At 42.8% G+C, this 27489-nt stretch overlaps 1 protein-coding gene across 2 annotated transcripts in view; it reads right to left on the bottom strand.

The window, feature by feature from the left end:
- Positions 1–26866, bottom strand: part of FBXW8 (F-box and WD repeat domain containing 8) — a 155958-nt gene extending 129092 nt beyond the window's left edge. The window contains exons 1-2 of one of the 2 annotated variants that reach the window (XM_089677106.1): positions 26422–26866; positions 1343–1447 (exon numbers count right to left, since the gene is read on the bottom strand). In XM_089677106.1, coding sequence (XP_089533232.1) covers positions 1343–1447; positions 26422–26748 — 432 coding nt within the window. In that variant the 5' untranslated portion in view covers positions 26749–26866. The remainder of the gene's footprint in view (positions 1–1342; positions 1448–26421) is intronic. The other variant, XM_089677113.1, reaches the window with a different exon arrangement.
- Between the last annotated feature and the right edge of the window lie 623 nt (positions 26867–27489).

Below are 27489 nucleotides of genomic sequence, written 5' to 3'. Positions count from 1 at the left end.
AGACCTGTCAGAATATCTGCTTGCCGTACAGAGATGTATGGCCAAGCAGATATTCTGACAGGAAGCTTCAATGAACTACCACGGCGCTCCACAGTGGAGCCCTGCACGGCCATGCGGTTTTCAAATCTGACAGACAATACGGGGAGAAGTTTCCCTGTACAGTCAGAAGGAGGAGGAGTGGTGGGCACAGCTGCACTTATGGGAACATGTTACATGAATCACCCTAAAAATGGGTGGAATATGTAACATGTTCCCAAAGGTGAACTTATCCTTAAAGGCCCGTTCACACTAGAATGTAGTGCAGGAGACCTGTTTTCCGTGCAGTTTTCCCACACCACATTCCAATCACACTGCACTTGCGATCGGCAGCAGGTGTAGGTGCAAAATCAACGATACCCCAAACGCAGTGCATTTGCCCGCACCGGATTCAAGTTGCATTGTGTTTCCAAAAGTAGTCAATTGCACTTTTGTTGGTGCGGTGTGATTCCAGCCCATTCAAAATTAATAGGCTGAAATCGCACTGCAGAGAACTGCAGGTGAATCACACAGCAACAACAGAGCATTCCTGTGCAGTTCACATGCAGTTCCTAGTGTGAATGGCCCCTGCAGTAGATTTAGCAACATTTTCATGTGTTTAGCATTTCTAATCAAAAACCTGTAAACACAGAGTTCGATCTTCTCTAAACACAGCTAAACACAGGTAAATACTAAGTTGAGTGACACCACAGAAAAATCTATACCTGCATTTAGAAATGCAATGTGAATAAGGCCTTATAAACAAAAAAACAAAACTAACAAAACGCACGACGAAACTAACAACCGTTTATCCAGATTCCAAGCTATGGGAGAGCAGTCCATCAGTCCTTTGAAAAACTGTAGGTTAAAATGATAAACTGCAGCGAAACCAGAACGCATGGACACTTACAAAAGAGCTAAGGTTTGGGAAATCTAATCTATTAGTGCACATGAGTCACTAATGCCAAGGGACATTCACTCCCTATGATTCCCCCTTCACTCACTGGCACGCTGATATGCCAGTGTGAAAAATCCCATTTATCAAGGAAACAGAGGCTTCTGTCTAAAGCATCCCCAAAGTAAGTAATTTAGGTCTCTTCAAAAACTGACCTATAGGTCTATAAATAATAGAGACCCCCTATATTTTTTTTTACAACAAAACTCCAAGAATACTAGGAAAAAAAAAAAAAAAAAAAAATCACTCTACACTACCACATTATGTAGTAACTGGCTAGTTTAATAAAAGAGCAGTTTTGGTAAATGATGGTTTAATGCAAAGGAGAAGATAAGGCAACACCACCAATTATACTTTACAACAGATAGATACCTGTGCACATCTTCCAAGCTCTTTTCTGCCCAGGTAGTGGAAGATTTGTAAAGCAATTTCGTATGGAAGTTGAATATCAAAGAAAGGGATTTCATTTATTTCATTCTATGGAAAAAAAAATAAAAACCAGTAAAATACAAATATGAATAAAATGAAAATATGAAAGTATTAAAAGAATATTGCAACATGCTATTTCATGCTTCCAGCAATAAATTTTATTAAACCGATTTGTTTTTTGCATATTTTTTTTATACAGTATATGAAAGAAAGTTGAAGAATCACTATTATCTAAAAAGGTTAGTTATTCTGAAATTAACAATCATATTTAAGAACCTCCCAATTATGTATCACGTTTGATTTGATATTTCTTCCTAAGGCAAAATGACAAAGAGGAGCTAAGGAAACAACTCCCATCACATGTGGTCTGGGGCCCAACCCTGACTGACACTTTCTTCTATTTAGTGGGTGTATTTTCAGATTATACGATTACAGAATACAGTTTCTTCCCATTCATATAGCACTATAGACCATCACAAGAATCTTCGAAAAGCTGGTTACTGTTCAATGCAAAGCTCAGCCATACATCTTCAAAATGTTCTTAAAGCACTCACACAGACTTGAATGTTTGCCTAATATTTACAAACTATTAAAGTGGTTTTAAAGAGCATTTTTTTTTTCATTAAAATAAAAAAAAATATATGCTATACTTAACTGCTCTGTGCAATTATATTGCACACAGCTGCCCCAATCCTCCTCTTCTGGGGTCTCCCACAGGCACTGTGCACTCCTTTTTACCACCTCAGTAAGCTGGCTGCTATGGGGGCACCTGTGTGGGCGCACTCCCAAGCCAAGCTGAGTGCACCTATAGAGACGGACACGCACATCCTTCCTCACAGGATTTGACCGACTGCAAATCAGATTCTCCTTTGAGAAAAGGGGAGAGAGAGCAGCATGGCTGAAGCTGGGGACAGCACTGGATCTGTGGAGGAGTCAGGTAAGTGTTTAGGGATGAGTGGGGGAAAGATCAGACAGTGTAAAGGTTTTTAACTGCTTAGACTTTAGAAACACTTTATGGAATACAAACATGATAGGTGAGTGTGTGTGTCAAGGTCAGAGCAGAAAATAATCAAGTGATCAATTACAACTAAAGTTAGAAATTCTTTTATGGCAATGCTTCAGTCACAAAACCTACCTGTAATGAAAGCGTATCCCATGTCCTGATGACTGCTCACTATAAAAACTTTTAGTGCCAGGTCCTCTTCACAGCACCCTCCCTTTATTGTCCTTCTCCATTCACACAATGCACCCCTTTCTCTGAATGGGGGAGAGGATCTTGTCATTCATCCAACTCTCCCACATTCAGAGAGAACGTTGAACTCTGAAAACCATACAAGGAGACCTGTGAATGGAGGAGGGTGGAAGAAGCAGAGGGAAGCCATCAAGACTATTCAGTGGTAGGCTTGAGCCAGTTAACCCATGCAGCACCAGAAGTTTAGGTTTGTGAAAAGGACCCCACTTCAATAAAGAGAAGATTTCTATAGTAAGGAACAGTCACAGGACAAAGGATACATTTTAATCACAGATAAGTTATGCAGGACTTAACCAAGTAGTCAACTGTACGCCAAAATATGTTTTAAGTAAATTTCAGCTTTAAAAGTGGTTGAAAAAGTTGGAAGGTTTTTTTTTTTTTACCATAATGCATTCTCTGGAGACAAGGGGTGGGGCTGGGGGTATGGGAACATGGAGTGGGGCTCAGGAGATTTGCTAAGAGGGCACTCTGCAGAAGGAGGGAAAAAGGAGGATCAAGGCTGCTCTGTACCAAACCACTGCACAGAGCAGGCAAGTATGACAGGTTTGTCATTTAAAAAAATTTAAAAAAATCGTAGGCTTATATTCACTTTAAACCAGATGGAAAATTTAATTTCACCCATCTGCAATGTCTACCAAACAAACTTTTCAATGAAATGAATGAAGAGACAAAGTTGACAAAGAAAAGTTAGCATCTTGCTGTCTGTCTATGTGTGTCATTCTGTGTATTATTTAAAGTAAAGGCTGGACAAACTCCTGATCAGCACTTTTTAACAAACCTGTTCCCTTTCTAAATAGGCATAAGGATATATCTCATAGAAAACATGTAGACTGCCACTGTTGACCTCTCCTTTTTGAAAGCACTAGTTATCTGGCTCTTACGATGACCCAAAAGCATTAGAATTACTTGCCTAGAACAAGCAAGCCGAATTTGAACATCTGACCTTTTCAATCTGCATGCTGGTTTTTGATCCATATACGGTAACAGAAATAGGTCCACCCACTCCAGAAGTTCCTAGATTTTCTTGTAAAATTCTCAGTTTGTGTATGCAGAGATGTGTTCAGGCAGTGATAAATTGTATGTCACTAGAAAGCACTGTATTTCTCTGGATGAACTCTATAAAAAAAGTGTTTAAAAATAAAACTTGGGAATCACTACACTGAGCGTATTTATCCCTTGTGCTGCCCTAAGCAACACTAAAAATCAGACGCTGCCACCCCCCCAGCCCTCCACTGACAGCACAGCCCCATCACTCAGCTTTATTGATGATCAACTGTAAATAAGATCCAAAACCAGGACAGACCTCAATAACTAGTCAAATACATATAAAATGAATAAAATTAAATAAATCCAAATAAAACAAGTGACGTTCCCGATGACCACGGTACTACTTTCCCCCTAGGAAGCTAAAATATACACAAATACCCAGAGTCCAAATTGGTATATACAATCCAAAGGTCCTTAAAAAGTTCATACTATAAGTCCTTCATTCTTCCAAGGTTCTCACCGTGAATATAACACCAAGATGATGTGCTCCTCTTCCTCCTTTCATCAAATATTAACTCCTCATGCAAAAAATATATATAAACTGCACATATTGCATTAACTTTTTAAATGCAATAAATCAAACATATATTACACTCACATAAAAGTGCTATAATAGTGCCAAAACTTCACCATGTGCCATCACTCTTAATCTGTAATTTCTACCCTCCAATTAAAATACTTTGCTTTGTAAAGGGGGATGAATTTTGTGGATTACTCCTTTATCGTTCTTCCTCATCTATGGTAAATTGCTCTCCAACAAAATAAATATCATATAGTGTAGTATTTATGATATAGGACACTCAAATATTCACAGTGAGAACCTTGGGAGAATGAAGGACTTATTAGTATGAACTTTAATGGAATGTGTTAAGGACATTTGAATTGTATACCAATTTGGACGCAGGGTATTTGTTTATATTTATTGATCAGTCTACGATTGCAGTGGACCTATCCACTTTCTGAAAACTTGGTAGTGTGAGGGAAGGAGGCAAGGTGGACTGCTCCTTGAAGACTATGCCGAAGTTTAAATGACAGCTACTGTGTAGCGAAGGATCTGTGACGTGCTGTTATCCCACTTCCCCTGATCTGATAGCAGCCTCCCCAGCCTGTGATCTCCCTCTTCAGGCACTGCCTTGTACATGCCCCCGGCTGTGCCCGCTGTGCCGGGCATGCCATGCCCCATAACCATAGCGATGGCGATGAGGGTGGCTCTGGATGAAGAACGGCTCTGGTGGGAGAGGACGGGGCAGAGAGCGCTACTATGGCATGAAGGATGTGACAGCCGAGGCAGCTGGGTCCTCCAACTCCAACGGAGAGGGGATGGCTTATTCCTGCTGGGGACAGGTGAATCAGCCCGGAGTACAGAGGCAGGAGCGGGGAACCTGCAGGAGAGCTGGCAGGGGAAGCAGGGAGCTCAGATGAGCTTGTTGGGGAAGCTGCAGTCTTATAACAGCAGGGGGCAGCGCTGCCCCCTTGGAAAATTGCCACACCCTGCAAACGACTTGTTTGCCGCGCGGTAAGTACGCCACTGACTTCAGTTACTACATGGTGAGATCTCAAATTATGAAATCGCAATTTTTTTGAAAATCTCAGCAGTAAAAATTTACATTAGATCTGAAAAAGGTCTGAAGAACTAAAAAGGGAAAACAAATTTGATGCGTTAAAAGTAAGATGAAGAGACTGCTGCATCTACAAAGCATCAAGTAGTCATGTCTGGGGTTTTTGCTGTATTATAAAGCTAGCATTATTCATAGCTTTGCGTTAATCTGTATAACAAAAATATTGAACTGAAAAGTCTAGTACATAATCGTCTCAGTTCTACTAGTTTGTGTACTCCAGCTATAATCAAAACAAACATTTAACAGTTCAGTCAGGCAAAGTATGAAAAGAAAAAGTGGAGGTACTTACCATAAAATCCTTTTCTTGGAGTTCAATGAGAGACAGAATTCAGAGACTATTTGAGTGTACTGCCACCTACAGAAGTATTTGGACACTGGCAAAAAAACAAAACAAAAAAATAGTGACCACCCAGGCATAACCCTCTCCACTCCCAGCATGTCTTTTTTTTTTTTTAGAAGAGAAATACCAAGAGCAGGACCAAAAGATGATGGGTTCTGTGCCCCTCAATGAACACAAAGAAAAATATTTTATGTTAAAGTACAAAAATGTTATTTTCTGTCTTTGTTTATTGGGAGCATATGATTCAGATACTATTGTGACATTCAAAAGCAGGGTATTCAAAAAAGGACTGCAGGACTTTATGCCAGAAGCTATCAGTTAAGGCATCAACCTGGTGAAATTTGGAGAATGTGTGAACAGAAGAACAAGCGGCTACTGGAAACACCCCGATCATGAAATGAATGGCTACTGGAAACCGTAACCTGCTGCCAAAAAGCCCTGGAAGCACTCTCAGAAGTAGCAACGTGTACCCTTAGGGGAACGGGTGAAACCACATTCTTAAGACCACAATTTGTCTTTACAACCAAGAAAACAAGAAAAACATGGAAGCCGGTTCCCCCTTTATGTAGACCTTCAGAGATTACAAAAAAAAAAAAAAAAGTGCCAGTCTCTCTAATGGAAGCAGTGACTGAGGCAGACATGCACAGCATGAACTACAGGCAGACAATGAAGAGAGATCTTTGTGATACGCTAGAGCCAAGCCAAGGGATTGATAAACAAAATGTTCTGGTTGAGGAGAAAGGCTAAAACCACATTAGGAGGAAAGGAGCCTCTAGGCTTTAATACTGCCTTGTCCTTGTGTAGGACCAAAAAAAGGTTCTTTACAGGACAAAGCTGCCAATTTGGACATGAGCCTCACTAAAAGGTAATGGTGGCAAGGAAAACAACCTTTTGAGTAAAAGTGGAATAGGAAATATCCCAGATAGGTTTAAAAACTTTTTGAAGTGCCGAACAATCCAAAAATTTAAATCCCCCAAAGTCACAGGTGGGTGCACAGGGAGCTACATGAGAAAACACTCCATAGAAAGATCTTAGTTAAAACAATTGGAGGCTTGCGGTCTCTGGAACAAGATCACAAGCACTGAGATCTGACCCATGTGCTATGGTAGACCTTGTGTGAAGTGGACATTCTAGCTATGGGGATTGCACATTTGAAGAGACTCCTGTCCCTCAAGATCTGGGCTTCAACAACCATGCAGTTAAAGCCAGTGACCATGAAGTAGGACATTAAACAGGTCCTTGGGAGAAAAAGTCCTGAGCATCTGGAAGTGCACATGGAGCATCTGCCAGAAATCTGATCAGGTCAGAGTGCCACATTTGCCAAAGGCAATATAGAGATATGCAATAGCATGAGTGAAGATCAGGCTGTACTGGCTCTCATGGAGCCACCAGAACATGTGTTGCTTCCATCAGAGGATTTTTTTTTACCTGAAGACAAACCTTACCAGTTTGTTGTTGAAACTAGAGACCAAGAGGATCAGAACCAGTGTCCCCCATCTGTGACACAGGTCCTGGAACATCTCTGGGTATAGGGTCCATTCCACCAGATCTAGGTGCTGACAGCTGAGAAAGTCTAAAGTGTGCATGCCTGGGATGCAAATGGCAGACAAGGCTGAAAATGTTAAGTTCATATGGTTTCCCCCGATAAGCAATGTACAATACTGCCTTGGCACTGTCCAATTGGATGACCCTCCAGTCATAGCAACCATTGTTATAGGAAAAGCCAAAATTATTCAGAGTTCCAAAATGTTGATCGTTAGAAAGGGTCCTCCAGTGTCCAGGTCCAGGATAACAGCATGAAGGAGAAACTTGACTGAATAAAAAATAAATAATGTTATTGAATAGAGGTGTAATAATCTTGAACGCAGGTGTCCTCCTAGGACGCTTGCAAAAAACTGAAGCAAGCTGTAAGTGGGAGGGGTTATACCAGACTGGTTATAGCTTTTGTTTTTGCTGCCAGTGTTTAAATTCTCCTGCAGGTGGCAGCATAACCCAATAGTCTCTAAATGCAGTGTCCATCAAGACATTAAGCAGCATTATAGAATCCTATTATTGTTACTGATTTCCTAACAAAATCTAATGTGCAAAGAAATGAGGCAGTTCAAAAATGGACAAATGGTACATGGTTATGTATATACACCACATGCATTTTTGCTTTCACCAATTGCTAATAGGTATCCATCTCTCATAAAGAGTTAATAGCAACTTTATTTTAAATCACAATGGGCTTTTCAAGGCAAAACTGATTATCATCCAAAACTTTGATGTAGCTCCCAAATCTCTGACAATCAAAATACAAGCTGGCAAATGCCACTGGGAGGGTTAGCTGTGCTAGCAATTTGGTTTGGTGCTGTTATACCGCACTCTGTTGTCCCTATGAATTACATGTGGCTTGAAACAAAGGGATGACTGACCACAAGACCCATAAATTAGTATGAAATGAGGAACCAGTTTGGCGGCTTTGTTTTTAGGATCTGCTATTTAAGCACAGCAAGCGCACTCTCTATGCAGCCGGAGCTAAGCACAGACGTTTGTTATCCATTTAAAGCAAATGGGAGCAGGCTCAAATTAACTGCTTAATTTATGTAATCAAAGCCTGTTGACTTGGCGATTACAAAGCTTCTCCACTGCTAGCTTCAGACTTTGGCTAAACAACTCCTTAGTATTGCCAGGCCAATTAAGAACACACAGACAAACATTAAAATATTAATTTTAGATTCTAGTTAATGATGTGGCTCTTTGGAAAGTCACATTTTAGAATCTTGACAGGAAATATGCACAAAGCATGAGCCAAGGTAATGATTTTTTTTTTTTTAATAACACACAGCACTGGCCACCAAATTTACTTTCACAGCAGATGCATTCCAGATTCTATTGAATATCAAATATATTCCTTAACGTGAAAGAAGTTGTAATCAACTTGGATGAATCAATGGTCACCAACATCTGCCTGCATCTATAAACTTGTGTTCAATGTGGCAGACCCTATACACACTATATTGCCAAACGCATTGGGATGCCTGCCTTTCACGCACATGAACTTTAATGGCATCCCAGTCTTAGTCTATAGGGTTCAATATCGAGTTGGCCCACCCTTTGCAGCTATAGCAGCTTCATCTCTTAAGGCTGTTCAAAGGTTTAGGAGTGGGTCTGTGGGAATGATTGACTATTCTTCCAGAAGCACGCAAAGTCAAGCACAGAAGTCAGACAAGAAGGCCTGGCTTGCATTCTCCACTCTTATCCATCCCAAAGGTTCTATCAGGTTGAGGTCAGGGCTCTGTGCAGGTCAGTCAAGTTCCTGCACCCCAAACTCACTCATCCATGTCTTTATGGACCTTGCTTTGTGCACTGGTGAGCAGTCATGCTGGAACAGGAAGGGGCCATCCCCAAACTATTCCCGCATAGTTGGGAGCATGAAATTGTCCAAAAAGTCTTGGTATGCTGACGCCATTAAGAGTTCCCTTCACAGGAACTAAGTGACCAAGCCCAACCCATGAAAAATAACCTCAAGCCATAATCCCCCTCCACCAAACTTGACCCTTGGCACAATGCAGCCAGAAAAGTACTGTTCTCCTGGCAACAGTCAAACCCAGACATGTCCATCGGATTGCCAGACAGAAAAGTGTGAATCATCACTCCAGAGAACACGTCTCCACTGCTCTAGAGTCCAGTGGCGACATGCTTTACACTACTGCATCCAACACTTTGCACTGCACTTGGAATAGGTTTCCATGGCTGAGCAGCTGCATCCAAGCCTTACAATCACCATGAAGCTTTCTACACACTGTTATGCTAATTTGAAGGCCACATGAAGTTTGGAGGTCATTAACTATTGACTCTGCAGACAGTTGGCGACTTCTGAGCACTGTGCGCTTCAGCATGCGCTGACCCCACTCTGTTATTTTATGTGGCCTACCATTTTGTGGCGGAGCTGCTGCTGTTCCCAGTTGTTTACACTTTGTTATAATACCACTAACAGTTGACCGTGGAATATTTAGTAGCAAGGAAATTTCACAGATGGACTTATTCCACAGGTGGCAACCTATCCTGGTGCCATGCTTGAATTCACTGAGCTCCAGAGAGCGACCCATTCTTTCACAAAATGTATGTAGAAGCAGTCTGCATGCCTAGGTGCTTGATTGTATACACCTGTGGCCATGTAGAGGATTGGAATATCTGAATCCAATTATTTGGAGGGGTATCCCAATACTTTCAGCAATATAGTGTATATGAACATCAAGAATCAGTGACCGCTCGCCATTCCATTTGGATGGCTGGACACCAAGAATACAGTTTTTTTGTTTTTGTTTTTTTTCTTTATTTCTGTTGGGCTTTAGTTGAAAAGCAGCAATATAGGTAAGAGTCCATATACAAATCATTGGGGTTGATTTATTAAAAACGGGAGAGTGCAAAAATCGGGTTCATCTGTGCATGGTAGCCAATCAGCTTCCTCAATTAAGCTTTGACTAAAAGACAAAAAAAAAAAAAAAAAAAAAAAAAAAAAAAAGGGGAAAGCTGACTGGTTTCTATGAAGAACTGTACTGGGATTTTGCACTCTTCAGTTTTAGTAAATCAATCCCATTGAATGCTACACAATATCCATCATCATAAGCTTCCACATCAGCCTTTGACAGTCTTTCCCCATCACCAACTCTTAAACAAGCACGAATATAGATAATGTACCTATTTGAGTAATGAAATTATTAAATTATAAAAAGTAATATTTTGTTCTAAAAAGTAAAAAAAAAAAAGAAAAAAAGAAAAAAAGAAAAAAAGGACAACATAAAAACTAGTGCAATATTTAACACTGGTTTTGATAAACTAATGCATCAATATCTAGTTTGATGGATGTAGTAGCAATTCTCAAGGTCCACATCAGATATTTTGGTTCTAATTTTGGCATTCATGTGCTTCATTCTTGATGTGCTAAAATGCCAGGTCAGTACAAAACCCCTTGAAAATGACTTTTTTCACAAAGTTGTCACTTAGGTACTAAACCCACAACAGTAAAATCAGCAGTAAAGCATACTTGTTAGACTCACTTTGGAACCTGAGGGGTTAATTCTCCACCTTGAGGGGAAAAAAAAAAAAAAAAAAAAAAAAGAGAAGATGTTTGTCTTCTCTGATCCTCTACTACTTCCACTGCCCCCTAAATATCTCCTGATAGAACAGAGGTTTGGAGTAACTCTGTACATGCTCATTTTGGAGTGTAATGCTAGAGGTTTTTTTCTTGCCAGAGAGCATGTGATCAGCACAGGGCCAATCAGCACTGTCCAGACAGAGGTTGGGGTTCCTGCATCCTCCTAGAGGAGAAGGAAAACTCCTCCTATAAGGTTTGACCAGTGCTTTGCTGGACACTGATAAAAGTCACAAGACTGCGCCAACTTCTGATGAGAAAAAAGTATTTAGCAGTTTATATTTACTAAAGTAATTACATTTCCATGTTCTGTGTACTGTGGGAGAGCAGATATAGTGAATGGAGGGTCCTGGGTTCAGTAACACTACAAGCGATACGTTGCTCACACTTACCATGGTTAAATTTGAAATAACACCCTAAAACACATTATGCTACTTCTTTTGAGTATGGGGATACCACATGTGAGAGACATTTTGGCAGCCTAGCTACATACAGGCCCTGATAATCCAATGACCACCTCCAGGCTTTCAAAAGGGCATATTTCTTATGTCACTTCCTCACTACCTACCACAGTTTCGGAGGCCTTAAAATGCCAGGATAGTACAAACAACCCCTTTTTGGAAAGTAGACAACCCAAAAGGAATTTGACAAGAGGCATGGTGAGTGTTTTGCAGATGTCATTTTTGTCAGCGCTAAATAAATAAAATAAAAAAAAAAAAAAAAAAAAAAAACACCCCACACACATTTTCATTTTCTTTTTTGTTTCCCAAAAACTTATGGCAACATATGTGATCTGCAAAATACTCACCATGCCCTTTAAACGAACACCTTTGAGTGTCTACTTTCCAGACAAAAAAAAAAAAAAAAAAAAAAGAAAAAAAAAAAAAAAGGGGGTCATTTGGTTCTACTATCCTGGCATTTCAGGGCCAACATTAGAAACGTATGCCACACATCACCCATTCTTCTAACCACTTGAAGACCATGCCTGTTTACATGAAAAGTTTTTGTAGCAAGGAAAAATCGATTAAAAAAAATAAATAAATAAAAAAAAAATAAAAGCATTTTATTAAAATAAATTTGATTAAAAGGAAAAAAAAAAAAAAAAAAAACGTTGAGTAAAATTCTATCCAAAAAGAGTTTTCTATTTAAGATCCATTAATAATTTCGCTTATTCAGCATGAAATGGAGCTTAGTTATGTAGCATGAGGCTGTATATTCTGCAATATTTATATTTTTGGTAAACTCGTTCAATGAATCCAAGCTCTACAAGCGGAGATAACATGCACTGCATTGATGCATTCACACAATTTCATACTAACCATGAGAAAAAACATAAAATAAAATTTGGAGTAGTTCTCCAGCTATGTATGATTAATCTAAAATCTGTTCTGATATCGCTGTTTTACTAACCAGACAGCTTATTAATCTAAAAGGAAACCTTCATTTGGACTACAGATACAGACTCTAACTACCACCAAGAATGAGTCGGATTCCTTACATTTAAAAAGCACCTGTCATTTTAGATCCATCATGGCAGTGCCTGTTAGTCGGCATCCATTCATCTGCTGCCGCCATGTCCCTCACCTTGTTGAGTCACTGCCGCATCACCATACGTTCCATTAAAGTAAATTTTTAATATCCATAGGTGACACTTTAAAAGCCTTTACAGGTCACCACTATAGATTTACACAGGAGGTCTACTGCTAGAATTACTGCCCCCAATCAGACAGACATTCTCGGTGATACCTCACATGCATGGTGCAGTCTGTTTACATACTGATACGGGACTGCAGCTTGCGTTTGCTTTGCGCACAAGCACAGGAACGGGGCTTATTTATTTATTTTTTGATTATTTATTTTGCTTTTTTTTTATTTTTACACTGTCCCTTTCAGTACATTGCAGGCAGGTAGATAGAAAGTGGTAAAGGAAGTTAAAATATAAAAGACTTACATTTACATTGATTAGGCCAGTGCAAATTGGAGCGGCAGGGATCTTCTGATTCCTGCTGTGGCTCTAAACAGTTAGGTGCAGCCGTCGGCCCGTTCACTATAATGACAGGTTGCCAGTGGCCGCAGCTATTCACGGCTCTCTGCACAGCCAGCTATTACCTGCTGGACACACTTTGTGTGCATCAAGCAGAGCTGAGGAGCTCAGTCACAGACTGTACCCCTCATCTGTCACCATTTATCTTATACACATAGCAGAGGAGCAAGGCAGTGGACAGTAATGACACTTCATGCTCTGGATTGAGACAAGTACACACTAGAGATGGATATGCTTTGTTCATTTTTTTAATTGTCTGAGGTTTACAACCACTTTAATGTCTGTCAGCTCACATATATAAAAGCCAGTACCAACTCCGGGAAACCTAAAAATTCTCTTGAAGTGTAGCTGCAGACTTACTGCAGGGGTTAACTACTTGATTAGTCTAGCCCAGTCGTCTCCAAACTGTGGCCCTTTACTTGTCTTTATTCAGTCCCTTGAGGCACTACTTCCCCCACTGATACTAGACACTATTCCTCCCACTGACACCAACAATGGGGCATAATTCCTACCACTGCCTTCAAAAATTGGGCACCGTTCCTCCCTCTAATATCAAAACTGGACTGTTTACTTCCACTGACCATAGTCCAGCCACCCCCCAAAGTCTGAAGGACTAAAGTGTAATGTTTGGAAACCCCTGGTCTAGGGGGGCAGGTAAAAGCCTTAGACTGCTGGAGCCATAGGGTAGAAGAGGCTGTGGGGGCCAGTCTAGCATCACGGGTAAGCCTGCAGGAGCAGCAGATCGGGTAAGTAAGCCTGCTTTTCCAAATCTTCTAGACGTGAACCAGACATTGAGCCATGACAAGCAGATGCAACCATACTAGTAGCAAGAAAAACTTTTAAGATTTCCAGAGCTACCTTCAACAGCTAAGGAGTGAAATGTGGACCTAGGAACTTCGACTTTATCCCACCCAACACAGACCTTATTGAAAAAAAAATAAAAAAAAAATAGTTATTTCCATAACAGATGCAAATCCTGGAGCCCTCACCATGTGGTGGAAACCTAGGTTACACAAACAGCATCCAGAGCCCTGCCAGTTAGTTCCCTTAGTATACCATCTCCCCCTGCTCAGACCAAAAAGGAAGGAGCACATTTTGCCAACAAACAGAGGGCGTATCCATCAATAACCCTATTCCCGGAGCCTAGCAACATTTTCTGCACATCATCTGAAAATGGCTTTTCCCTGAACTTCAGGGACCCAAATGAGTTTTAACTTTACTTTGACATGAGGTTCAGTCACAATGTCATAGTAAATGACATTCGTTAGACCAGGTAATCCTGAAAACACCTCTGGCTTTTTCAGCACGATTGCTCTCACTTTCTGAATCTGGGAAGCAAGCAGAGTTTATTTTCATAGCGAGGGGAACTTATCAAAACTGGAGCAGCCAGAATCTGGAGAAGCTGTGAATATCAACCAACTAATCAGGTTCTTATCTATAACTATCCCCCACAGTGATATAAACATGATAGGCAAGATGTGGTTAATGATTACTTGTAAATATTTATAATGAGGGAAATGTATCCATGACTCCCTGAATGAGTGCGCTGGTGGTGGAGGAAAGTAGTGCACACTGTACTGTATTTATGGTTTGCGTTTAGTTTTGTTTTTTTATATGGCTTTTTACTTATGGCTTGTGCTTCACTGTGATAATGGCTGCTCATGGATCACATGGTTGAACTTCGGGAGATCACGTGTTTTGTTATTGCTGTCCCCAGTGTACTTTCATCTCAATGCATATAGATGTGACCACATGCTTCTGATGTTTTTATGATGGCGCAATGCATTAGGAATGCAGTGGTGGCTTGTCAGAAGCATCATGTGCTCTATATGTGGCTGTACCAGACTTGGTTTCATCTATGCCAGGGGTCTCCAATCTTTCTAAACAAGAGGCCAGTTTACTGTTCTTCAGGCTTTGGGGGGGACTTTGGCCAGTGGGAGTAGAAAACGTCTTGCTGTCAGTGGGAGTAAACAAAGGAACAACTTTAGTGGGAGGAATAATGCCCCATCATTGGTGTCAGTGGGAGAAATAGTGCCCCATTTCTTGGTGTCAGTGGAAGGAATAGTGCCCCATTTCTTGGTGTCAGTGGAAGGAATAGTGCCCCATTTCTTGGTGTCAGTGGAAGGAATAGTGCCCCATTTCTTGGTGTCAGTGGGAGAAATAGTGCCCCATTTCTTGGTGTCAGTGGGAGGAATAGTGCCCCATTTCTTGGTGTCAGTGGAAGGAATAGTGCCCCATCATTAAGGTCAGTGGGAGGAATAGTCCCCTATTGGTGGTGTCAGTAATTGTGTCCTATTGTTGGGGTCAGTAGGAGGAATAGTGTCCTATTGTTGTTGTCAGTGGCAGGAATTGTGCCCCTATTGGTGGTGTCAGTGGAAGGAATCGTGACCCATTTTTTAGGTCAATGGGAGGAATAGTGCCCATCACTGGTATCAGTGGGATGAAGAGTGCCCATTGTTGGTGTCAGTGGCAAGAATGATATCCCCAATGTTGGTGTCAGTAGAAGGACTAGTGCTCCAAGGGCCAGATAAAAGGCAGGCAAAGGGCCCCATAAAGCCCCCTGGCCAGAGTTTGGAAACCACTGATCAATACAGTATCGGTGTAAGACACAGCGTTGGAGACTACTGGTCCAAGTCCAGAGAGCACCTGTGGAGAGATCTCAAAACAGCAGTTGGAAAAAGGAACTCTTCCAATCTGAGAGACCTGAAACAGTGGGTGAAAGAAAAGTGATATAAAATTCCAGTAAAGAGGTGTAAGAAACTCAATGATGGTTACAGGAAGCGACTGATTTCAATTATTTTTTTCCAAGAGGTGCGCTACCAGATACTAAATTAAGGATGCCAATAATCTTGTCCAATCCATTTCTGGGGCTTTGCATAAAATGTGTCAGATTTGGCTTTATGTTTCTCCACTTTTTTGTATCATACCAACCCAAACAAAAGAAACATGTGAATGCCTAAACATTTGTAATTGAAACAATTTTCTGGGCGAAGTGGTGTATTGTCTGACAGAGATGCCTGACTATGCCAAAAATTAAAGTTCAATCTCTAGTGAATAGGCTTCAAAATTTCATGCAAAAGTCCAAAGTAGTGTGCATACCAATCCACGAAGATCACCACCACTAATAAGACACAGCAAAGGCTTACCATAGCAATATGATTGGTTATAGAAAGTCCTATTGAGCAGAATGCCAGAAGTATAACACAAACGGAATTTCAGGTGCATCAGAGGACACATCCAGCCAGGAGCATCACCAAAGGAAGGCAAGTCTTTGCTGTGTTTTATCGGTGATGGAGATCTTGGTGGATTGGGAGGCACACTACTCTGGACTTTTGAATGAAATTGTGAAGCATACTCACAAGGGACCGACTTCTCATTTATTACATATATAGTCTATTTTTTAATGATTTATTTTTGGTGGTATTTAAAGTGTTACCAAACGCACAACAGTAAGCTGTATGTTCGTTATACACACTGTGGAACTTAAGGGGTTAATCCTCAGCATTGTGTAAAAAAAAAAAAAGTGCTTTCATCCTGACTTCTCTGATCCTCCCCCTTCTTCCAGTGTCCCCCTCTGATCTCCTTGGAGAGTGCATGTGATCAGCACAGAGCCGATCAGCACTGTCCAAACAGAGGTCAGGGTTCTGCATCCTCCTAGAGCAAAATGAAAACTCCTCCTGCAAGCTTTAACCAGTGCTTGGCTGGACACTGTTAGAAGTCACAAAACTGCTGATGAGAAAAGGTACTTTACAGTTTAGATTTACTAAAATAATTGCACTTCCATGTTCTGTGGGAGACTATATAGAGAATGTAGTGTCCTGGGTTTAGTAACGCTTGAAACAAATGGGCAGCACTTACATTTCATTAAACAAGTATCAACCTATATCGATTGCTTTGTGGTATTGCTGATAGATATAAAAAGGAGAGTGTCATTAGGCATGCTTGTGGCAGTAGCGTTACAAAGCTGCTTTTTGAATAAAACACAGCTGATGGCAGCCAGTGGATGTTTGCTGCAGCAAGACAACCTATGAGAGTGGTTTTACTGCAAATAACAGAAGCCTGGTACTGCAATATAGCTAATGAGACTGTTCTTGTTGCTCAGAGAACTACATATTAGAACTTTGGATACACCAAACTACATCATTGTGTTTTGTCATTGTGAGATAGGTGCAAGCCTGGTACCACATGAGTTTTGAAAGTGCAAGCTTCTGCCAATTAAGTGAGCCATTCCAAAAGGCGGTTTGTGGACATATTCACACAGCTGACTCTAAATAAGTTGATAAACTAACACAGATGACTGTAATAAGCAGAGGATTGCTCTCATACAAGTGTCCACAATTGAGGGCATGAAGACAATTCTACTTATGTGAATACAAATAAGATTCCAATCCCAGCGATCCTTTTGAGACAAGCGTTACAGTTGCCAGTGTGGGTTTCCATTACTAGTATCATAATCTAATACTGAAGATACACGTGTCTGCTGGACCAATGTATAAATAAATTTATATAAAAAGATACTGATTACTTAATACCTTAAAGATTAACAATCTTGGGGGGTGGGCTGTTATTTTTCTGAGAGAATCCCATCCACACTGTCACACCACTTATAGAGAAGGCAATGAAAAAAGGATACTTTTGGGAGGTACCCAAACAGAACTTTGGGTTATAAAATCAATTGACCTTTAGTAGTATCACATCTTAAAATGCAACAGTTCAGTTACATACTTATGGTTGTCCTCATTCAGCACTCATTAGCTGTCTAGGTCGCTCGTGAATTCTATCATATGGTCACAAGACTCAATAGTACAATAATAAGAATTTCAACTGGGCTAATGCAGCAGTGGAGTGTAGGATCTCCCTTAAAAGGGTAAGTTCACCTTTCAGTAAAAAATAAATGCACATTTTTTTGCAGGTAAAAAAAAGTGCATTTATTATTTTTGTTTGCATTGCACCAGCAATCAACAGATCTCTGTTGCCATGTAGGTCTCCTGCAGATCTGTCAGAATATTTGCTTGCTTGTACGAGATGTATGAGCAAGCAGATATACTGACAAGAAGAGTCAATGAACTACCGCAATGCTCCACAGTGCTGTGGTAGTTCATTGAAGACTACAAGCTGACAGCCGCTAGGGCTGCCGGGATTTGTAGTCTCTCATTCACAGATTGCTGTGACTGTGTAACGCGGCCGGGCGGCCAGAGGCCTGTACAACAAACAAGAGATCCCTGTGCTCAAATCCCAACAGCTAGTGCATGCATTTATCCATCAGGTGCTAAAGGGGTGTAACCACATATTAACACTAGAAATTCTGAAGACCCTCTGCACACTGGTATATACCCTTTCAAGCAAAATATGCGATAAATAGGGATATTTAGTTCACACATATTGCAATACATGCTTAAGCTGGCCAACTGCATCAAAGTAATCCCTCTATGGCCAGTCCTACTCTGCTCTGCCTACGCAAATGCTACTGTGGACACAATGCTAGCATAGGGGAAAAGACACAATGGGGAGAGCTACAAGGTTCAGGCCTGCACAGCCGCGTTTTTTCAAAATTTGACAGCTAACGGGGGTGGGGGGGAGATATATGTAAATAAATTCCACTTTTCGAGGAGCACAATTGTGGCTATTTTTTAATGGCTGTAATCTTTACTAGGCGTATGGTCAATTAAAAAAAACAAAACAAACATTCTCACAGGTGAGCATAGGGGCAAGAAAAGAAAGAAACCGCAACACTCAAGGTCAGCCGCAAACTCATATGGGTTCTTAAGACACCTGACCATATAGGCATTAAGTCCACTCCCCTAAAGTCTTCTCATGTGGTTCAGTTTAGATGGCCAGGGACTGCAAACACAAAACTTCAATCCAGCAGCTTCTCTCCTCTCACAGTATACATCTGTTACAATGCCCTGTAGCTTTGTCAGAACCTTGAAGGATCAGGTTGCATCAATTCCATTTTACATACAATTAGAGTCATATCATAAAGGGCGCAAGAGAAAACAAGAGCACCTCGGTTTAGTATGTAATCCAGGCATCTACCCTTACTAAGGTTATCACCCAGGGCTACCATCAGTTTAAATTACCAGATAAATATAGAGAAGAGGAAAGCATGTGGGCCACTTCCCACACCTCGCCACGACAGACTAGGAGTATGGGAGCGTCTAAACGCTTGTAGAGATTATAGCCAAGATAAAATAGCCCAAATAGTACTCCTGAAGAAGAGGAATTTATTTCCAAGAAAGACGTTGAAAGGAGGGAGATAAAAGAAAGAAAAAAAAAGTGAGCCTTGTGACTCTATGACAGAATAAACTAACAACATACACAGTTTATGGGTGCTGAATGGGGACCACCATAAATATTGTGAAATGGTAATATACAACAAATATGTGAGCTATGGAACTTTCAGATATCTTGGAATGCAATACTAATAAAAGACATTTCAGTTTATAACATGAAGTTCAGTTCAGGTACCTTCAAAGGCTGTCTCCTCTATAAATATTATCACCTTGATGATTAATGCAAGTATATGGTGAATGGGAACACATATTGCCTTAAAGCAGAAGTTCACCTTTGGGAACATGTTACATGTTTGACCCTGTTTTTAGGGTGGAACATGTAACATGTTCTCTTAGCTGCAGCTGCTACCCTTCTGCCCTCTGACAGATAGTATAGGGAGACTTCTCCCCATACTATCTGTTTACAACAGCGCGGCCATGCGGGGCTCCGCCCACATGGCTGCATCATTCATTCACGGACTTCCGTGAATAAATTAACTGCAAATCCTGACAGCCTTAGTAGCTGTCGGCTTGCAGTTTTCAATGAACTACCACGGCACTGTGGAGCGTCATGGTAGTTCACTGAAGCTTCCTGTCAGAATACCTGCTTGACTGTACATCCCGTATGGGCAAGCAGATATACTGACAGGGCTGCAAACCTGGATGGCATCAGTAATCTACTGATCGCTGATGCAATGCTTTCCAGGCTCCTGTAGACAAAAATAAATGCACATTTTTTTACCTGCAAAAAAAAAAAAAAGTGCATTTATTATTTTTGTCTAAAAGATGATCTTATCCTTTAATGTAAAAAAGAAAAAAAAAAAATCAGCAAACCGGAAGATAAACAGTAATATTTATTTTAACAACACCTTCATTGTTGGGTTTACATCCACATTGATGATACTGTAAGTACAAATCACCACCTGTATTGATTTTATGCCTTAAGGATATTGTATTATTGTAGTGGCAAAGGTGAATTATGGGTAATATTTGTATACCAATAAAATATATGTCTTAATTGAGTGGGAGCAGAGGGCTCTATAAGCCTTTGAATTTATTTCTGTTATTTACTGTATATTCAAGCAAGGCTGTGATCTAATGGTTGAGATTACTGGTGCTACCATCTGAGCAAGCTAGTAGCTGCAAATACTTGTTTGCAAGGTGGAAGATATCATACATCTGTGACCACACACTGCGCTCAGACAACTATATTATCCCCGAGCAAGGTAATATTTTTCCTTTAATTTTAGGACACCTTGGCATTGAGGTTGTAAGTCAAAGTAGGCCGTTTGTGGCTTCCCTGTAGAAAGGGTGCCAGCATATCTGCCCACTGCTCCTCAGGTGGCATCTCATGTTCTTTGACTCCACAGTAGGCTTAAAAATCATCTTTCAGAAATAACTTCTGCAAAGTACTGTGTAGCAGCTGTCACTGAACTGGAATCAGCCAATGGCCCAACACCTGCCTCGCTAACAGGGCCTGAGTCTGCTGCTGTAGAGTGGCTCACTTGTGCTGCCCCTTTAAGGAGTCCTGGTGGGCGGATAGTCGCTTGTTGATTAACATTTCCCAATATAAGCCATTTTACAAACTCCTTCACTTTGCTCAATAGATGTCTGTCTCTTAGTGCTGTCCACATCTAAGCAACAAGTTCTAAGGATGGCAGGCTCAACTGGTATTGGCAGCGGTGATCCATACACGAGACAGGGACACTCAGGAATAGCTCACAAGCTTCAGGGTAGGAAATGATCCAGCCCGCAGCTCCTTGCCGTACAAGAAGGAAAAAAATAAAAGCAGGAGTTCAGCATTTGGGTTAAAAGAGGAGTTCAGAGGATGCCTAAGCTCATCTCTACAGATAAGATGTGGACCTAGGACTGAGGCCTTTATCCCACCCAAAGCTTTATAAAAACATCTGGGGTGCAAGACCCAGAACAGAACTTAATAGAGGAAACAAAAAAAATGTGTTTTCTCCCTAACCACCACAAATCCTAGAGCCCATCACCACGTGTGGGTGAGACACCGAGGTGACCCATTAACATTATCCACAACCTTGCCAATCAGTACCTCACAATACATTTCACTGACAAATATTTTTACTTAGAAAATGTATTAAAGGAAAAATGGAAATGCCCTTTAAGCAGCAACTAAATACATATTATAGAAACTTAAAATGGATTGCAGTCCCCCCACAGGCTCTCCTGGCTTCTCCTGTCTGTCAGGTGCCCCCACAGCAAGCAGCTTGCTGTGGGGGCAACTGCTGCTTTGTGTGTTCATTCACAAACACAGCCACGGCTTGCTCCTTCCCCTCTCTCCTTATTAGCTGACTGGCTGTGATTGACAGCAGCAGGAGCCAATGGCTTCCACTTGCTGTCTCAGCCAATGAGGAGGCAGAGACCCGGGACAGCCAAGGCTGTCATTCATATTGCTGGATCGCAATGAGGCTCAGATAAGTATTGAGGGGGCTGGGGGAGCTGCTGCACACAGGTTTTTTTACTTTCATGCATTCTATGCATGAAGGTAAGTACCTTCAGACTTTACAACCACTTTAACTAGTAATATGATGTGATAACACTTCATTATTTAAAGCAGGGCATGTGTCAGCCTCTAATAATGCCTGTAATTGTTGCCTGGAGCACCTTAAGAGGTTTTTCACTTTGTGAAAAGACAATGTGGAGTGTAAAGTATAACTTTGGTCCAAAATGTATTTCTTAAAAATGTCCTAGTCTTCGCTCACAACGGACGGGAGGTCTTGGTCTTCCCAACTTTTGGCTATATTACCTCTCGGCTCGTTTTGCGCAATTATCACAATGGGCTACTATTAACTCTCAAATCCCATGGATTAAGTTTGAGTCTCAGTCGATACGTCCTTTTTATTTACCGGGAATTTTGTGGTCTAAAATCTCCCCCCGATCGCTTACTTTTCATAACTCTATAGTGACTCACTCACTGACACTTTGGTCCAAATACAAGGCTAAGCTGAGTTTAGTCTCTCATATTCCCCCAGGTGTGTCATTTTTTGGTGATCCTACTTTTGTTGTAGCCTTCTCTTCCCCTCACATGTTTCGTTGGTGGTATGATCGATCCTTTATCAGATTGTCTGATTTCCAAAGAGGAGGATCTTATATTACCTTCGATATGCTGCGCGTGCTATTTGATGTTCCTCTTCGTGAGTAACTTCGTTATAGACAGATTAGGCACTTTTTTAATGCGCACTTTGGCCTTACCCCATCTTCTCCGATCTCTTTTTTTGAGCGTGTCAGCCGTGACTCTCCTAGAGGTAGGGGTCTTATTTCAGATCTTTATCACCAATTTTTGATCTGTCTTTTTCATGCTCCTCCTATGTACAGGCAGAGGTGGGAGGAGGATTGTGGTATCACTTTTTCGGATGAGGATTGGGACTCCATGGTGGATAATATATGCAAGAGCTCTAGATCTCTTTCGGTTCGTGAGACGGCCCTTAAAGTTTTAACCAGATGGTATTATACTCCGTCCAGACTACACAGGTACAGGTACTTTGGTCCATATGTTTTGGGATTGCCCAAACATATCTTTGATCTGGCGTAAGATATCTGAGGTGGCTACCTCACTATCGGGCAACCCGATACAGTTGTCTATACAGACCTGTTTATTGGGGGTTCATATCCCAGGGGTCTCTGATGCCACTCTGAGATTGCTACATACATTATGTATTGCCACTTTGTGGTCCATTGCCCTGCATTGGCGGTCTAATGCTGTACCCTTGGACTCTGTTTTACACAGAATTGACGCTGTAATGCTTATGGAACGTATTCATTATACACTACTGGATAAGATGCACTTATACGATAAAAAATGGGAGTCATGGAAGGATTGTAGACATTTATTGCATGATTGACAACATCCCCGGTAAAGAATGGCTGACATATATTGTTGATAGCTGTATCACTCAATCTGTTTTATCATTTATGTATCTCATGCACTCATAACTTTCTTTCTTCCTCTATCTTCTTTTTTATGTTAATATACTTTTATGTATTGTACGGTTCAAATGTGCCATATTTTTGTTGACAATATCACTTTCATACTGTGCTGTTGTTTTACTGTCTACTTATGTACAATAAAATCGTTTGTAAACAAAAAAAAATGTCCTAGTCTGTGTTAAAGGGGAAAAAAAAAAAAAAAAAGCAACTTAATACCTTCTATTAGGAGCTGCTATTAGGAGTTGTGTCATGCAGTACCTCTTTGTCCCCACAAGATGTCCTTCTTCTGGGTTGAATGATAACCAGCACCACTTGACCCAGAAGACTGAAGGTTCTATGACACAGGTGCCATTGGCCCACCCCTGAGGTGCTGTCACCATGTCACTCATCAGTCACCGCGTATTGGTGCAGAGTCAGCATCAGTTAGGTCTACCAAGCCCAGAAAAGAAGCAAAGAGGCCTCAGCAGCACCACAGGACTGGCCTGAAGGTTAAAAAAAAAAAAAAAAAAAAAGAAGAAGTGCATAAAATACACACTGGGGGACCTTCAGAGGAGGAGGCTGGCATCCTGTGGGCAGAAGTGTTGAGCCTAGAGATGGGCTTTAAGTATGTTTTGTGCATCTTATTGGGGCCTCCCCAGCTCACACAATCTTTTTCTTTTGAGGAGGCACTTGGGGAAAAAAAGGCTTTCCTTCCCCATATGTTTCTGAAGTAAAATGATGTCACCCCAGAATTCTCTGACCATTTAAAACCATACCTGGGTGCAGGACTCTAATTGTAACAGGAAAATGAAAGTGTGCGTGAATGGAGCCTCTAAAAAAAAAAAAAAAAAAAACCACACACACGAAAGAACCTGTCAATTGTTCCCCCTCACCTAGCACCTGCTTTCCTTCAATCTCTCTGCAGCCACATAGTCCCACTGACTGCCTGTAATCTGGGTCATTTCTGGGATCAGCCAGTCAGAGCAGTGCAGGGATCACTGTAGCAGTGCCAATTCTCAGGAGATCCAGCTAAAAGCATATGTGCAGTTGTGACCCCATATGATGAAAAACCTGACAGATACACCTACCACTAATAAGTGATAGCAGTGCCATTTGGTTGCCAGCTTGTATGTTAAGCTTACTAGTTTTGAACGGAGAGGTTTATTTCTCGAGATCTAACTGGTATTCAGAGCACCATTGGAGCCCCATTGGAGCAGACCCCTGCTTTAACCAACTAATGCAATCCCTTTAGTAAAATGAATAAAGCTATTAGTTGTTACATGCCGTTTCTTGTACTGTTTCCCCAGTCTCAGCACACTGTTGCCTCGTGCATCAGAAAATACATCAGTGCTCGCTGACCCACCAATGACGTTTGCACCGCATCATGTGCCATACAATATGACACTCATCTGTTAAAAAAAGCCTTACACCTCCATCTCGCATGATTTTGCAGTTTAGGAAGATCTTACTGTAAGGCACAAGTGATATAGCCTTGCAAGGAGCAGCTTTGAGACCCTGACCTTCACCAGTGCCAGTAAATATCAGGATGGGAAATTAAAGCGGAGGTAAAGTCTCCAGCTAAAAAAATAAAAATAAAAGTCAGCAGCTACAAAAACTGTATCTGCTGACTTTTAAAAAAACAGCCACTCACCTGTCCTAGGATCCAGCGGTGTCCTCACCACAGCCAGGTTCACCAGCAGTCCTTTGTCCCCGGTGTCGGCATCATCAGTGTGGACAACTTTAGCAGAGAAGGCGAAGGCTCCTGTCAGGATTTAATGTTTCCTGCATCTTTGTTACAGATTTTCCTTCACTTCCTTACCACTGGAACTAGTCCCAACCAGACAAAAATGTGATAGAAAATCTATTGGAGTGACTGAAAGCAGTACAAACCAGACAAGGGTTTTCACCAATCCATCCCCCCCCCCCTGTTCTGCTAGAAGTCCTGAGCTGTGCTGCTAACTCTGCACCACAAGGGGCCGGCTGTCTCCTGGTTCCTGCAGCCGGCCCGCTGATGATACATGTGCAGACTAAGATGAAGCCATTTCCACATTGCTCTATGAATGGACTATACCAATGTTTCTTGGGACACCAAAGCCATATCCCAGGAGGCATTACTTTCCATCATTCATAGAGCTATATGTAAGCAGACATGACGATGGATCTCTGTGGATGCCAAAAGCAAGAGTCCGGTCACACGGGGGGGGTGGGGGTGCGGCGCAAGAGAAGTCCGGTCACACGGGGGGGGGGGTGCGGCGCAGGAGAAGTCCGGTCACGGGGGGGGGGTGCCGCACAAGAGAAGTTTGGTCACGGGGGGGGGGGTGCGGTGCAGGAGAAGTCCCGTCACGGGGGGGGTTTGCGGCGCAGGAGAAGTCCGGTCACGGGGGGGGGGGGGGGGTGCGGCGCAGGAGAAGTCCGGTCACGGGGGGGGGGGGGGTGCGGCGCAGGAGAAGTCCGGTCACGGGGGGGGGGGGGTGCGGCGCAGGAGAAGTCCGGTCACACGGGGGGGGTGCGGCGCAGGAGAAGTCCGGTCACGGGGGGGGGGGGGTGCGGCGCAGGAGAAGTCCGGTCACACGGGGGGGGGTGCGGCGCAGGAGAAGTCCGGTCACACGGGGGGGGGTGCGGCGCAGGAGAAGTCCGGTCACACGGGGGGGGGTGCGGCGCAGGAGAAGTCCGGTCACACGGGGGGGGGTGCGGCGCAGGAGAAGTCCGGTCACACGGGGGGGGGGTGCGGCGCAGGAGAAGTCCGGTCACACGGGGGGGGGGTGCGGCGCAGGAGAAGTCCGGTCACACGGGGGGGGGTGCGGCGCAGGAGAAGTCCGGTCACACGGGGGGGTGCGGCGCAAGAGAAGTCCGGTCACACGGGGGGGTGCGGCGCAGGAGAAGTCCGGTCACACGGGGGGGGTGCGGCGCAGGAGAAGTCCGGTCACACGGGGGGGGGGTGCGGCGCAGGAGAAGTCCGGTCACACGGGGGGGGGGTGCGGCGCAGGAGAAGTCCGGTCACACGAGGGGGTGCGGCGCAGGAGAAGTCCGGTCACACGAGGGGGTGCGGCGCAGGAGAAGTCTCGTCATACAGGGGGTGCGGCGCAGGAGAAGTCTCGTCATACAGGGGGTGCGGCGCAGGAGAAGTCTCGTCATACAGGGGGTGCGGCGCAGGAGAAGTCTCGTCATACAGGGGGTGCGGCGCAGGAGAAGTCTCGTCATACAGGGGGTTGCAGTGCATGAGAAGTACGGTCACACCGGGGGGTGCGGCGCAGGAGAAGTCTGGTCATACAGGGGGTTGCAGCGCAGGAGAAGTCCGGTCACGCGGGGGTTGTAGTACAGACGTCTGATTGGTGGGTGGGGTAATGCAGCACACAGTATGCATTCTATATACATTACCAGGTCATTGATGAGTTGCTCCAGCAGGCTCTCTCTGGCCACCTGGCCTCCCGGTTTCTCCTCCCCGGCAGTAATGTCCGGCCTGTCATCCAGCAGACTCTCTGCCAGCTGCAGGTAGCGGCTCCCAGCTATCCCAGTGTCCCGGGCGGGAGATCCGGGGAGACATTTCCAGAACACACCGTCCTCCTGGCTCTGGTATTCAGGCTCTGGGCTCCCTCCTGACCGCCTGCGCTTTGGGGAAGTCGGTCCGGCCGGAGCTGTGGGCTCCCCTCTTATCTCCGCCCTCCAGTGTCTGCGGAACTCTTCCAGGGAGGCCTCCAGGGCCATCTTCCGCCCACCCGTCACCTCATACTGGGCTCCGAACACGGGGAAAGTTTAGTTACTGATAGAACATCGTACCATTGCTTCCCATTGAGAAATTGTGTAAGCCTAAATGTCCTCCGACTAGGAAACTTAGCCCGGGACTTTGGTTCCTAGCAGCATTATGTTCCCTTCTATTTGGAGTAATGACATTTTTCTGATTGGCTGGACAGGTTATTTCCCCCCATCTGACTTCTAGTCAGCTCTCTTGCAGACAGTGGTGAAGCTCTCCATTCCTCCCCATAGAGAGACATATATTCTGCATCCCAGCAGTGAACAACCCCCCCCCCTCCCCCTCCCCATAGGCAGGAATGGATATTCTAATGCAATGGCAGGATCAAAACATTGGGGGGTTACTAAGAAAGTGCTTCAAGGTATTAAACTCAAAACCATGTGGGGATAGCACATGTGAGAGACTAGTGGGCATAGCTAGATTATGTCTTACAGTAAGAATGGCTTTAAAGAGGGATGATTACACAATCACCTGTGTTCATTCACTGCACACATGCCACAGCCATTCTATTTAGAAAATACTCCTAATTACTGTGCAACAGGTGACAATCTCACAGACATACATAAACCTCAGGATAAAGGTACCATTTAAAAAAAAATTAAACTTTTTCATTACATATGCTTTTCTGCACCCAAAAAATGATAACACCTTGTCTGAGCTTACCTTAAAGGAAACTGCATTAAAACCAGCAATCG

This window comes from Staurois parvus, unplaced genomic scaffold (assembly GCF_062004578.1).
Source record: "Staurois parvus isolate SC_StPar_1 unplaced genomic scaffold, SC_StPar_1.0 ptg000014l, whole genome shotgun sequence".
Classification (NCBI taxonomy): Eukaryota; Metazoa; Chordata; class Amphibia; order Anura; family Ranidae; genus Staurois; species Staurois parvus.
This window is presented reverse-complemented; position numbering and strand designations above follow the sequence as displayed.